This window comes from Anas acuta, chromosome 1 (assembly GCF_963932015.1).
Source record: "Anas acuta chromosome 1, bAnaAcu1.1, whole genome shotgun sequence".
Taxonomy (NCBI): domain Eukaryota; kingdom Metazoa; phylum Chordata; class Aves; order Anseriformes; family Anatidae; genus Anas; species Anas acuta.
The window spans coordinates 181935622-181948631 of NC_088979.1; the positions used below are offsets into that span (position 1 = coordinate 181935622).

The window sequence follows — 13010 nt, forward strand, 5'->3', positions numbered from 1 at the left end:
TGTGGCTGATGTACCCTCAAAGAATGTAGACCTCCTGTGCTTTGCACATGGTGTAATCATTACAATTTTCCAATACACTATCACATGAAGGCAGCATGATAGGACTGCAGATCAGTTGGGCTGTTTCAGGATTCAGGCCATTATGTTTATTCTGTAACATAAGTGCCCAAACTCTAGCTCCCAGTGCAAGGGCTACCCTCTTTGAAAAAGAGAGTTACTGGAAAACTTTTGGGCTTAAAATAGGGAAAAATGTGGTATGGAGCACTGGGAGCCTTGGCAGGCTGGACCTAGGCTAAAGAAGCTCTTTGATTATTTAAGTGTATATCAGAAATCGACCGTCACTGGTATCCAGAACACAAAGCCAAGCATTAAGACTGATTTTATGGATGTTTCAGTGAGACATTAAATCAATCCATCAAACCAGCTGCCTCTTTGCTAGGGCTAAGCATGAGCCTAATCTCCCAGGCTGGACTACTCTCAGGTGTAATGTCTACAGGTGAGAGACATCTGTGCAGCATGAACCAGAGGAAAAGTAAATGGCATAAGGGCACTTGATCGATTTTCTTCATTTTCCATATTCAGGACTCTAGCTACCTAGTAGACCACCAGACTACAAGTACTCTCACATAAATAATGACAAAACTCCACTATGGTGGCAAAAGGAGCTGAGATAACAGAGGCCAGGTGGCTCCTGATGAGCCCCACACAGACTTGGGGCCTGTTTTGCTAAACTCTGCTCTCCTCTGTCCAGTAGTCTCAATCTTTCCTCATAACAGGTTAAAATTTACTGCAAAATTGCTATCAGTATCTGTATACCAACATGCCATTAGCATGTTAAAATGCTGAATCACAGCTTTTGATGCATTAATTAGCTTATTCCTCACAGGTGCTACGGAAAATACCTTTTCTGCAACAGATTCATACTTTCATGTGTAGCATTGTCAGGGTGCCCTGCCCAGGGTTTGAAACACTATAAAATGTCCCATGACAGTTCATGCTGCTCTGGATTCAGCACCTTTGTCAGGATCAGTGAAACATTATACTATAAGGGCTTGAGTCTCAGCTACAATCAGTCATGAGCATCACTGAGTTCGTCAGGCAGCAGTGAGGTGAGATCCTGCTCCATTTTTATTATTCATTATGCTGCATAGTCCCCTGCATTTACTAACATAACAGAGATACTCTGCAAAATCTCATCCAGGCAAATGGTTAATGGATGCACTGGTCTAATGAGCTCTCATCCCTATGAGGGAACATAGAGGATAACAGTAATGAATCCTCCCTTTCTGTCCTCCCTGAAGCTGTCGGAGTCTCTGGAGCTTTCAGGGTCATCTCTTCCGTCACCAGCCTCCGGGCATCTGTGCAGCCTCCAAGCATATTGCCTCCAAATGCAGATCTGGCACAGGAAGCAAGATTCACTTCTAGCAGCATGCCTTAAGCTGGACAAAACTTGTTCCAGTTCATCAGACTTCTGAGTGCATCAGCTTTAGCTTTGCTGATAAAAAGTCAACAAAAGGATTATTCTGTAAAAATCCAAGGATTTTATTGGATCTCTGTGGGTGTGAAAATTCTTGTTTTATAAACCATGCACATCTTTGATAAGGGTATTTAGTGACTGGCTGGCCTGTTGAGACAGCCTGTTTTAAGACCATCAGGGTTGTGCTGAGTCAATGTCATCTTGTGTAACAATGTTAGCCAGAAAGGAGAAAAGATCATTGTCTTTATTTATCATCTGTGATTTTTCTAATCCCTCAATAAGAATAGTGTAACATCTCTGAAGTAGGATTTTTGTTACAAGATAAATACCAAAGCTTGAAAGTACATTCCTCAGCTCTAACTGGACTGGGGGAGAAGGATACGGGCTTTGCATAATCTGATGAATGCCTAGTTGTTTCTTTACCATTTAGTCAGTATTTTATTATTATTATTTTTTTTTTCAGAAGTATTCTGTGGTTTAAATATCTGGTTTAAGTAATACCCTGTATATCCGCTCAGATCTGAACCATCTGTTTTGAGCTGGTTTTGCTTGGTCCCAGCTAGAGCTGCATGCTGTCTAATAAAGACATATGGTTTCCACTTTCTTCTCTTTGCTGGGAATTGCTGCCCACTGTGCATTCTCAGGGTCAGCTGGACACCAGCATGGACTGCCTCTGCATTGACTTGGTTTACAGAAAATATAATTAGCAGAAGGGGTAGAACAGGATATGCTCATCCTGTTGGTTTTTTTTTTTTTTTTTTTTTTGGTCACTTCTGACAGATACATTTGAAAGACATACTTAGCAAAAACAGGAGCAGAACATTTTAGCGTGTGCTGCCATCCTGGGGTACTAAAAGCAGATTTGAAAAACCTGGCTAAAGGGAAAAATCCTGAGCAGAGCAGAGCCTGGGCACAGGAATTCCTTTCGGCAAGCTGCAAACAAGTGACTTCAGAGTGCTCCCAGCTGGAGCATGTGTGTGCTTGTGTGATGGCTCAACGCATCGAGTGGAATGAAGTCAGAACTCAGCAATTTGCCCTTGCACAGGAATATAAAGTGGTAAATGTTTCCTCTTTAACAATAGAGCAGCTAGAAATATCTTTCCGTGAGAGTCCCCCATGGCGTTTTTTTTCTACTGCTTGCTGTGCCTTTGCATGTAAAAATCAAGGCAGACAGGCCCTGTGTGGGAAGCCCTCCCTGAATCCTGGGGCAAATCACTCCAGGAACAATCCTGCTGTTGGCACCTCCCTGATCCAGCCTGTGACAGATGCGGGAGCAGGGGGGCAGGACAGTGGCACAGATCTCAAAGGGGCAACTTAACACGCTGCAATTTAAAAGTGAGTGCTGCAATTCAAGAAAAAAATAATTGTAGGGATGTGCTGCCCTCTGGCAGGATTTTTTACAGCTCTGATTCTCTGAGAGCTGCAGGAACGCTGCTCAGCAACGATGCTCTGGCACAGGGAGGTCTCTGCTGACAGAGGGGAGCACGCAGGGCACACTTTGAGTTCTTGGTATGGTGTAGGCTTTCAGAGAAGATACTCAGCAAATAAGGCTATTTTTCATTAAAGCTGTATTCAAAAAGGCCCATTAATGTCACCATGCTACTTGTGGATATACGAATAGTGGTTTTGAAAACCTGGGCTTCCTCTGCACTAAATGAACTGCAAGCCTCCAGAGGTGAGATTTCTCTGATGAAATGTTGAGTTCTGCAATGCCTACACTGCACTGCTGTGTCCTGGGAACTGCCTGCATGGTCAGCAGAAGGAGAAGGAGCACCTAGGACATTTCTGATCTCTCTGACGTCACAGTGTCTATCTCCTAAAAGTATCTATTAAAATATCTAGGTTGGCTGTTTGGATGTTAATGTGCTTTATTTACTTTATTTATTTATTTATTTGCAGGTACCTGAGATAAGGTCTTTCTAGTCCTAGCAAATAGCAAATAAATAGGAGCGTGGGGAGGCCCATAAAGCTATCCCAGGTGCATAGATATATCTGGTTGCTTCTGTTGTTTGAGATAAGGGAAGGATAATACAGATGACTGGTAGGAATACACTTGTAATTCCCCTTAGTATATGTAGCAGTCTGGCTGCCCACATAAAACCTGTGGTTCTAACCTCCAGTGAGTCACTGTCCCAGGAGAAATGAACAGGTAGGCAAGGACTGAGGAAGAAGAACAACAAGTAGGACTCAAATACAAATCCATGATCATCCCCCAGAGTTGGTTATATGGCTACATGGGATTTCTGCAGGGTTTTGAAGGCAAGGGAAGCCTGGGGTTGGAAGGTTCATAAGACCAAGTGGGTGATTTCTGTACTGGTGAGAGAGCAAAGCAGAGGAAGCTGTGGCAGTGCTATCCTCACAGAGAGACACACACCCTTGTTGTACACGGGAACGTCTTTATAAGAGGTCACTTGCTACGTGAGCAAAGGAGAACACAGCTGAAGACTCTATTACTGTTTACCAATCTGGTATTGTACAGATATAACAAATGCTTTAAGCTCTTAGTGGTTTCTATGCCCTTGTGTATAAAACTCAGGCTCACTGATTCAACCAAGTTCAGGCACGCCACTGGTCAGAAGCTGATTTTTTTTGTGGTGGGCAGGTTGATGACCATCTTCATGGTCATCTCTCTCTCTCTCTCTTTCTCACTCTTTCCCTTCTTCCTTCTTACATATAAATATATATATATTTGATCTTTTTCTGGTTTCTTTTTCTGCTTAACACACACATAATCAGCAGGGACCTTGTGACTAATGATTCTGCTCATAGCAGTGGTCACAGGCTTTGGCATCAAAGTCCACATTGCACAATGAGTTGCTGTGCAGAGCTACCAGAGCTGGTCTGGAAGGCGCTAGCTCAATGTGAGAGTGCAGCCGGGCTAATAAATAGCTCAGAGCAGGCTTTCATGGATCTGCTTTATTGTTGTCAGGGGTCTGAACTTGTATCCCTTTATGTTACTGTACTATTGGAGTAAAATGTGTGCTTGTTTAGAGCTATTTGGACTATCTCTGGCTGACACTGTACTAGGCAGGTCAGGGATGTTCACAAAGTATGAAGACAGTGATAAAAGCTAAGGTTTGATTTTATAGTTGCTTTTATTATTACTAAGAGAGCTTGAAGAATAAGGAAACTGCTTCTTTATCAACCTTTTCATCTACAGCAGCCACAGCCATTAAGGCACCCTGGGGCCCACTGCAGTGATGGCAGCATCCTCCATGATTTCAGTAAGACCTGGACTGATGAGACAAGCTACTGTGGGCTGATACACAGATCTTACTCTGAAAATCTACCACTTTGTTTGGTATAGATCATGCCCACTTTGTTTCTTAGATATGGCTGATGACAGTTCATATAGATGTATATGGAATAAGTATTAATGCCTCTTCTGTTATGTTTTACAGACAAACTGGAAGATCCATGTCATGTCCTTTAAGTCTTGAAAACAGTCCCTGGAAATGGAGTACTACTATTCGTCATTCACATTTCAGCCCCTGGCCCGACTGTGCATCTCACTCCTCCAGGCTTCTCCTGCCGTGAAACCAGTCTGACCACCAGTTTTGGAAAGGAAATGTTTTATAGCTGCCTGGAACGCACCGAGAGACCTGTGCTCCCTTCAGGGTAGTGCTGAACCTGAAAATGTTCTGTGTAACTGGGAGCCCATTAACTAAAGCAAGAGGGCAGAACGTGACCATATTTTATTTTAGTAAGCTTGGCTATTATCCTCAGTACACATCACAGGAAATCCCTGTTAGTGGCGGCTGATCACAGAACTTCAGTTTGCAAACTCATCTGGAGAAAGGCAGCTGTGACATTAACTATTCCACCCCAGCTAAGGACTTCCGTGGATTAGCAGCCATAAACTGGGAGTACTGGAGCCCTCAGTGGGACTGCGACTGAGATGCAAAAGATGTTTACAGGAGAAAGGCCAGGAAACTCATTTCTCAAATGGAAGGGATTTTTTTCAGCAGCTGCTGTTGAACATTAAGTCAGATTTTCCTTTAAAAAAAAGTGCAAAAGCTTTTATGAAGGAAACAGTTGCATTAGGAATGAAAAGCAGAACAAGGGGCCTGCAGGGATGCTGTTTAACCCTGACTGCCACAATTGCAATTTCTGTGTTCAGAAGTGCTCTGGTTCCTGCCTAAAGAGTGAAGTTTTGGGGAACAATGAACTTCCCTGGCTCTGGGATGGTGCTGCAGCCCTGTATCCTTCCATCAGCACTAAGAAATTGCTTGGAAGCAGTGAAAACATTTTGCACTTTTCTGAATTTATGGTGAATAAATCCATAAGGATTTTCTCCATGACATCCAAAGGTTGTGTTTTGCCTGTATTTGTGTATAGTTGACTAGGTTATGGAGATGAACCTTTATTTTTTTTTCTCTGTCGTAAGCTCTTGCTGGAACAATGTGGGTTGCGTTTATGCTTTAACCGTTCTTGCAGATGGTACATTGGGATGGAAAACCTCCAACCAGCTCCAGCTCTGCTGGTTCATGTTAATTGTCCACATGCTTGAAGAGCTCAATGTTCTGAAGAAAAAAATGCAGTCTCAAATACCTTTTTTTTAAAAAACAAACAAACAAACAAACACACACAAACAAAAAAAGCTTTATTTCAGCACTGTGCTATACTCAAACATGCATTTGAATGTATTAAAAGGATTTCAGCAATCTGATGTAGTATGTAGGATGCAGTTAATACATTAATCCCTCCGATGTACTTTCTTCTTCTCAGGTATGCAATCACTAACTAATCCCCAGATAGTTGCCCCTTTTATAGAAAGGAAACTGAGGCGGAGATGTTAGCAACTTGCTCATTGTTACAACTAAGCAATTTACTCAGTTTAGGTATTGAAACCAGGAGTCATGGACACATGGCTCCATCTCAAAAACATGTAATTTATTTCCATGCCTACCTCAGAATAGACAAACAGTGCACCAGAAGCAAGGAGTACTTATCACAGCAGCTGCAAACACACAAGCACACAACTGTTTTTAAAACAAATGTCTTAACCTAGCCCTTCTTTACTTGGTTCTGGACATCCTCCTAGAAATTGGATGAAGACAGCAGGTTTCCTGTGATAAAGCAGCATAATCTCTCTCTTCTTGTTAGACACCGGCTGCTCTACCAGCAGGTCTCAAATTCTGTATTTCAGAGTTTAGCAAGTGAGCTGTATTCACTTCTTAAAGGCTGACTTCGTTCTTTCAGCCCAGGTACAGAATCTGAAGCTGGTAGCTTGTCTGGGAAGGAGAATTAGCTCACCCTCCTAGTAGGTCCCACTACTCCCCTAGCATTGCCATCACCCACTTACTCCAGGTGGAAAGCATATGCCTGTTCTTGTCTGAAGACCTGGCTTTGGGCCTCTTTGTGTCTTGTGGGACAAAGTCCATATCATATGCTGGGGATGGGGGAAGTGGGAGAGGGTCCCACAACATGGGCAGGCCATTGCATATCTGAGTGGGCTTGGGGAAGAGGAGTAAAACATGCTATTTATATAAATTCTGTGGTCAAGCGCAGTCTGTATTATTGATTTACCACGTGTGACAGCTTAATCAAGTGGCAGACTGGAAACAATGCAGTTCACATATGGACAAAATACAGTGATGACAGAAAATGCTATTTTGTACCTCTGGCTGTCCATGCTGTGTTTTCTTTGGGTTTTGCTTTTGAGCTAGGGAGCTTCCTTTCCTATACCTGACCACTTTTTTGACCTAACTCTGAAGGATGTGGATCGATGACGGTGAGGATAACTGAATCTTTCAGCAGGGAGCCTGCTGCAAAGCAGAAGAGTTATTTGCTCATCTCATTCCTAGACAGACTTGAAGGAGGCATAGGCATCTGCTTTGCTGGTTTTATCCAGCTTGCCCTTCCTTAGCTTTGCAAGAAGATAGATGGGCATCAAGAACTGCTGCAGACTGCTGTGTAACCCCCTTACCATTTTATGCCCAGTTTCCACCTCTTTTCCCCCTTAGGCAGCCAATTCCAGTGAAGATTTTCTACTTTGATTCTTCATGTGATGTGGCCCTCAATCTCCCTTAAATCTATCATGGTATCTAGGGAGTCACTTGCATATCAATGGTCTTTCATCTTCAGTGCTTGTGGCATCGTAATTTACTTGTTGCTGATTCTTAATCACTGGTTAAATTAGGGATAAACATCCATGCAGCTAATACCCTTCTCTTAGAGCCTGCAATTTGAGGGAAAAGCATAGTGAAAGACATCTTTCTGAAACAAACATAGAGCATGAAAACAAACTGAAATTCTTAAGAGTTGTCAAGAGCCACATTTTCTCTTTCATTTAATGTTGCACAATGCCAGCATTCACCCTCCTATAGTGTGTGTCTATTTATGGTAACCTTTTCTAGGTTTTTATAAGAAACTGTGAGTTCCTAGGGAAAGCAGCATGAACAATGTATGCCTTTGGAATCACAGCTTTCAAATTGGAGTGGGATTGGAAAATAGCTGATTGACATGGCAGAATGTCTCTCTTCTTCTCTTATCAGCAAAACCAGAACCAATGAAATGCTTTTGGGAATTCTCATGTTAAAAATTCCACTTTAATTAAAAGATTTTAGTTGTTTTTAGTAATAATGAGATATCAAATAATTGCAATTGCTTTTTTCATCAAAGTGAATTAAAATGCACTCTTTTCCCAGTGTTTGCTCACTTGTTTATTCTCGGGTATCTCAGATAATAGCTAAGTCTGCAAAGATTGGCTTATGTTTAATAATCTTTGTACTCTAGACAACAAGCCTTGAAACACAATAAAAACTGGTTTATAGGAACCAGTATGAAAAGAAAATGCACTCCAAAGGAGTGCCACATAAATAACCATTGGATTGCTTTAGAAAGGCTGTGAAATGCTGAATTACCCTGACAGTGATGTCTTTACTCTTTTCTCTGTAGTGAGATCTTATTAACACTATTGAAGAGAGTGCTGCTTTGGGAGCTGCAGGCATTGTTATTTGGAAAGAGATGAGTTTAACTTCACCAGAAGTAAGCCTGCGCCTGATTTAAATGCAGTGTGCGAGATCTTCATTTTACCCTATTAATAGACCTTAACTGCACCAGTTCTGAGGAGTCAGCAGAGCAGAGCTGACTGCTTAATCACTCTGCTGTCCCCCAGCCAGGATGACCACACAACACGCCATTCTTCCTGGTTCAACCAGGCCTTGTGAGGCTTACGGGCCACCCCGCGGTAGGGAAGGAAGTCCATGGCTAATACCAGGCATTCTGGGAGACAGTTCCTCAGTATTTGTCACCCTCATCAGATTCCTTGTTTGGATAAAACACCAGGAAATCTACTAGGGCCTGACCTGCACATCAGTCAGCCCAGACTAGGTATAGCAGTGCTGCCCAGCAATTTGTCTGGTTACAAGACCTCTATCTGTGTCTGTGCATGGGCAAGTAAAGTGAAGCAGGCTGTTTAGATCAAGTGGAGAGGCTTTGTATCATGTGATATCAGACTTAACCACATTAAACTCAAAGATTTATGTCTGAAGCCCCAACGTGTCCTGAAGCCTTCAGACAGCCACATTTTTTGTCAGGAGAAAAGACTTTGTCCTCAGAGCTGTGTGAAGTGGGTGTTCTGGGCCACTTTTCTCCTGGCAGATAGTAAAGAAAACCCAGCCATTTTGAGAATAAATGGCTGAAGGTAAGTGTTCAGTGTTCCTCAGCAAATTCAATTACTTCAGCCAATTTTTGTGAATATTCAGCCATGACTTCTGTCAGAGTCCATGTGAATAGGAGGACTGAACTTCCTCCCAGCTGGGTCAAGTGACACAAGCAAGCCCCTGGAGCATCTCCATCAGCTCCAGACCCCCATGCTCTTGCCACACAGCCATGCTGTCAGCACCTGCATTTCTAGCATACATCGTAGATCCTTTCTACATCTACAGGCTGCAATGTTTTCTGGGGAGTGCAGATTGATAAGGCCATTTCCAAAATTCTGCACTTCCACAAGGTTTGTATTTTCTGTATAAAATCTCCTAATAATCCTTTACATTAGTTACACATAACTCATCCCAGATTCATTCATTAATGTGGGCTGCTTACATATTGCATATTTTTCAGACTGAAAAAAAAAGAAAAAAGAAAAAAATAGAGTGGTTAGTTTCAAGGGGTTAAGTATTTCCGAAAGAGAATTTACTTGTGTGAAGCAATTACAAACTGTTTGGTTACTGGTATATGAATATATAAATATTCATATGCACACATAAAGTATATGTGAGATAAATGTCTTTATATTAGAATCTCTATAGCTGAAAAAATAACAGACAAATAGCTGCAAAACCAATAAGGGACCTATGAGACCTAAGATTAGTTCCCTTCTTTTTCTTTTTCTTTTTCTTTTTCTTTTTCTTTTTCTTTTTCTTTTTCTTTTTCTTTTTCTTTTTCTTTTTCTTTTTCTTTTTCTTTTTCTTTTTCTTTTTCTTTTTCTTTTTCTTTTTCTTTTTCTTTTTCTTTTTCTTTTTTTCTCTCTCTTTTTTTTTTTCTTTTTTTCTTTTTCTTTTCTTTTTCCTTTTCTTTTTTTTTCTTTTTCTTTTTGACCCAGGCAAAGAAGCAGTAATTCCCACTGGCTTTCATTATCCATTTTGTTCCAGAACTTTAAGGATCGTCAGGCTCAGAGCTTTGTGGTTTTGCACCTCTTAGCAGCTTTTAATTCTTCAAACATACACTATTATCCTCATATCTAACCTTGGTGAGTTATTGTCATAATAGCTGTGTTAAACAAATTATTGTAAAACAAACACTATCTTAAAAGAGCTCTTGAAGGCATGTAAGAAAAACTTTTTTTTTTTTTTTTTTTTTTTTTGACAGAACTCCTTGAACTCCTTTGCAGAAATATTTTAAATTCCTTTTAAATTAAGGGAGACAGGGACTAGACCTCAGCCAATGAATAAGAAATAAATTGAGTTTTGAATGATCCTTCTTTAAAAGAAGAAAATACATAAATGAAATTCAGACTGTATCTTTCAAAAAAAAAATTTTTTTTTTTTTTTTAAGCACACTCTTGATAGGAAAAGTAGAAATCTTCTGATTGATTTTTTTTTTTTTTAGCATTCTGCTTGTGATGTAGGACTGAGAGACATGCTAACAGGATAAAAAATTGCATGGAGCTGGGACAGGGGAAGTTCAGGCTGGGTGTTAGGGAAAGGTTCTGCACCCAGAGGGTGGTTGGGCACTGGGACAGGCTCCTCAGGGCAGTGGTCACAGCACCAAGCCTGCCAGAACTCAAGAAGTGTTTGGACAGTGCTCTCAGACACAGGGTATGATTTTTGGGTGGTCCTGTGTGGAGCCAGGAGTTGGACTTGATGATCCCTATCAGTCCCTTCCAACTCAGGATATTCTATGGTTCTATTATTCTATATGATAAAGTTGTACCTGCCTACACTACATTAATGCAGCTTATGTAAATGTTATTATATTCTGTAGTATTCTGGCATGGATCCAGCTCTCCAGGCCCAGGTTTCTCTCACCCAATATATCAATTGAACTGGGACAACTAAATTAGAAGCAAACATATTTGGTGGGGATAGGGGCACTTCCTGAGGATGACTTTAGGGTTTATCAGTAGGGTTTAGCTGTTTTTGAAGTCACACTTGAGCAGTAGCTGTTAGAGATGGCAGTTTGGTCAGAGGTGCCTATATCCCACCTCAGTTTTAAGCCAGGCATGTGAGTCCTGGTTTGGATGTGGGCCATGTTTCCTCTTTAGTCAGAGGTACGATGCCTTTCTGAGGAAGTACAAAACAGCTCTGCTGTACTGCTTCCTTCCATTGAGAGATACAAGTTATCTTTACTTGTTTGTCTGTTTTTCCCCCCAACAACATAAATAATTTTTCAAGTGCTCTCCTGTTATTATATATTCAGAGGAAGACCTCAAAATCCAAGTTTGATTGGGAATTATAATTCTTAATTATTACAGCCCAGGAAGGTAACCAGCAAAGCACAGACCAATGGAACAAAACCTGATTTTCAGCTATTTCAGAAGTATCTACCAAGTTTCAATTTCTCTTTTTAAATCGTATGGGCAGCCCAGATGATTTTGTGAGGACAAATTAGCACACATTGTGGTGTGCTAGTGACCAACTGCTGAGTGGTACAGTGATGAGGTACTTCCCAAACCACAGCAGGTTACCCCATGTACATGCTAACTGTTCTCAATGGAAAAGCTGAACCAGCCTATGGCTCTTCTGCTAGTGTCCCTCTCCTTTTGAGGCCAGAGATTCAGGCTGTGTGAGAGCTGGTATCAACTCCTATCAGCTGCACCACTGTGATCAGACCACCCTCTCTTCTACACTCCTGTAAGGAGTGTTTCTGGTTTCAGTTTTATAACTTTTTGGATTTCTGTTTTTGTCTCTTTGTGTTTCCTATTGCCTATGTTTCCTATTGGCTGTATTTCACAATTATCAGGTAATGTGCTGGTATTTGAAAACATATTGGGATTTAACTGTCATAGAACAACCAAAAAAAAAAAAAAGAAAATGCTTAAACTTCAGACTGTGGAATCTTTTTTGGTGTCAATACCCTTAAGATTTAGGCATGTCAGAACTGTTATGATGGCCAAATTATTTTATGGATTGCAGTAGGAGTTAGGCACCTAAATAGGCCTGAAAACCTGTGCCTTTGCTCTCAGCAGCTGCCTGGTTAAAACCATCACACATGGCATGTAGAACATAATGCAGCATCTCATAATAAGTGAATAGAGTGAAACTCAGAGTGAAACAAATTGTTCTAGCTGTAGGCTTTTTCCCTGCAGAGGATTAGAGACCAGTTTATGTTATTTTACTCACTAAATGATAGTGACAAAGTTTACTAATCTCTATATATAGATAAGAATGAATGTTTTTAAGTATAACTAATACTTTCTTTTATTATAGTACAGTTCATGATTATTTCATGTCTTTTGAGCTTAAACATTTCTTAGTAATTGCACATGAAAATAATAATATATGGAATTAAACATCAGAGGATAGCTGATAATCATGGAAATATTTTAGTCAATGGTCTTTTGATGGTCTAAGCCAAAGCCATATGGAGTCAATATTAAGCTTCCCTTGGTTTCCATAGACCTTGCATTGAGCTGGGTGTCTCCTAGGGAATTACAAGACCCTGCAAGGGTCTTGAGACTTTGATGGGTGCCTCTTCTGTGCTAGAACATTCCTACAATAAATCAGATGGATGAAGGCATACATTGCAAGGAAAAAAAGTTTCGAAAATACCCGTATGGGTATCTATATACAAAAAGTACCTAAAAATATCTAAATATCTAAAAAGCATCTAAAACAAAATCTTAATTATCTAAGTTGTTAAAGGTTTTGATAGGTTACTAAGCATTTAGATAATAATAATAATAATAATAATAATAATAATAATAATAATAATAATAATAATAATAATAATAATAATAATACTCTCTGTGATTTGGTATTTAACAATATTTGTTGGTATAAGATATGAGGATAACATTGTGTTCCTTCACATAAACAAAAGATTAACAACCATTTAACCATCAGCTAAATATCTGCATGTGTCTCAC

At 40.5% G+C, this 13010-nt stretch overlaps 1 protein-coding gene across 1 annotated transcript; it reads left to right on the forward strand.

Annotated features, from left to right (window-relative positions):
* Positions 1-3073: 3073 nt before the first annotated feature.
* Positions 3074-8488, forward strand: HYAL4 (hyaluronidase 4). The gene is given in 7 exon segments (XM_068669811.1): positions 3074-3152; positions 5033-5084; positions 5086-5470; positions 5473-5560; positions 5563-5859; positions 6892-6894; positions 8382-8488. Coding segments are annotated over 7 exon segments (1011 nt in total).
* The last annotated feature ends 4522 nt before the right edge of the window (positions 8489-13010 follow it).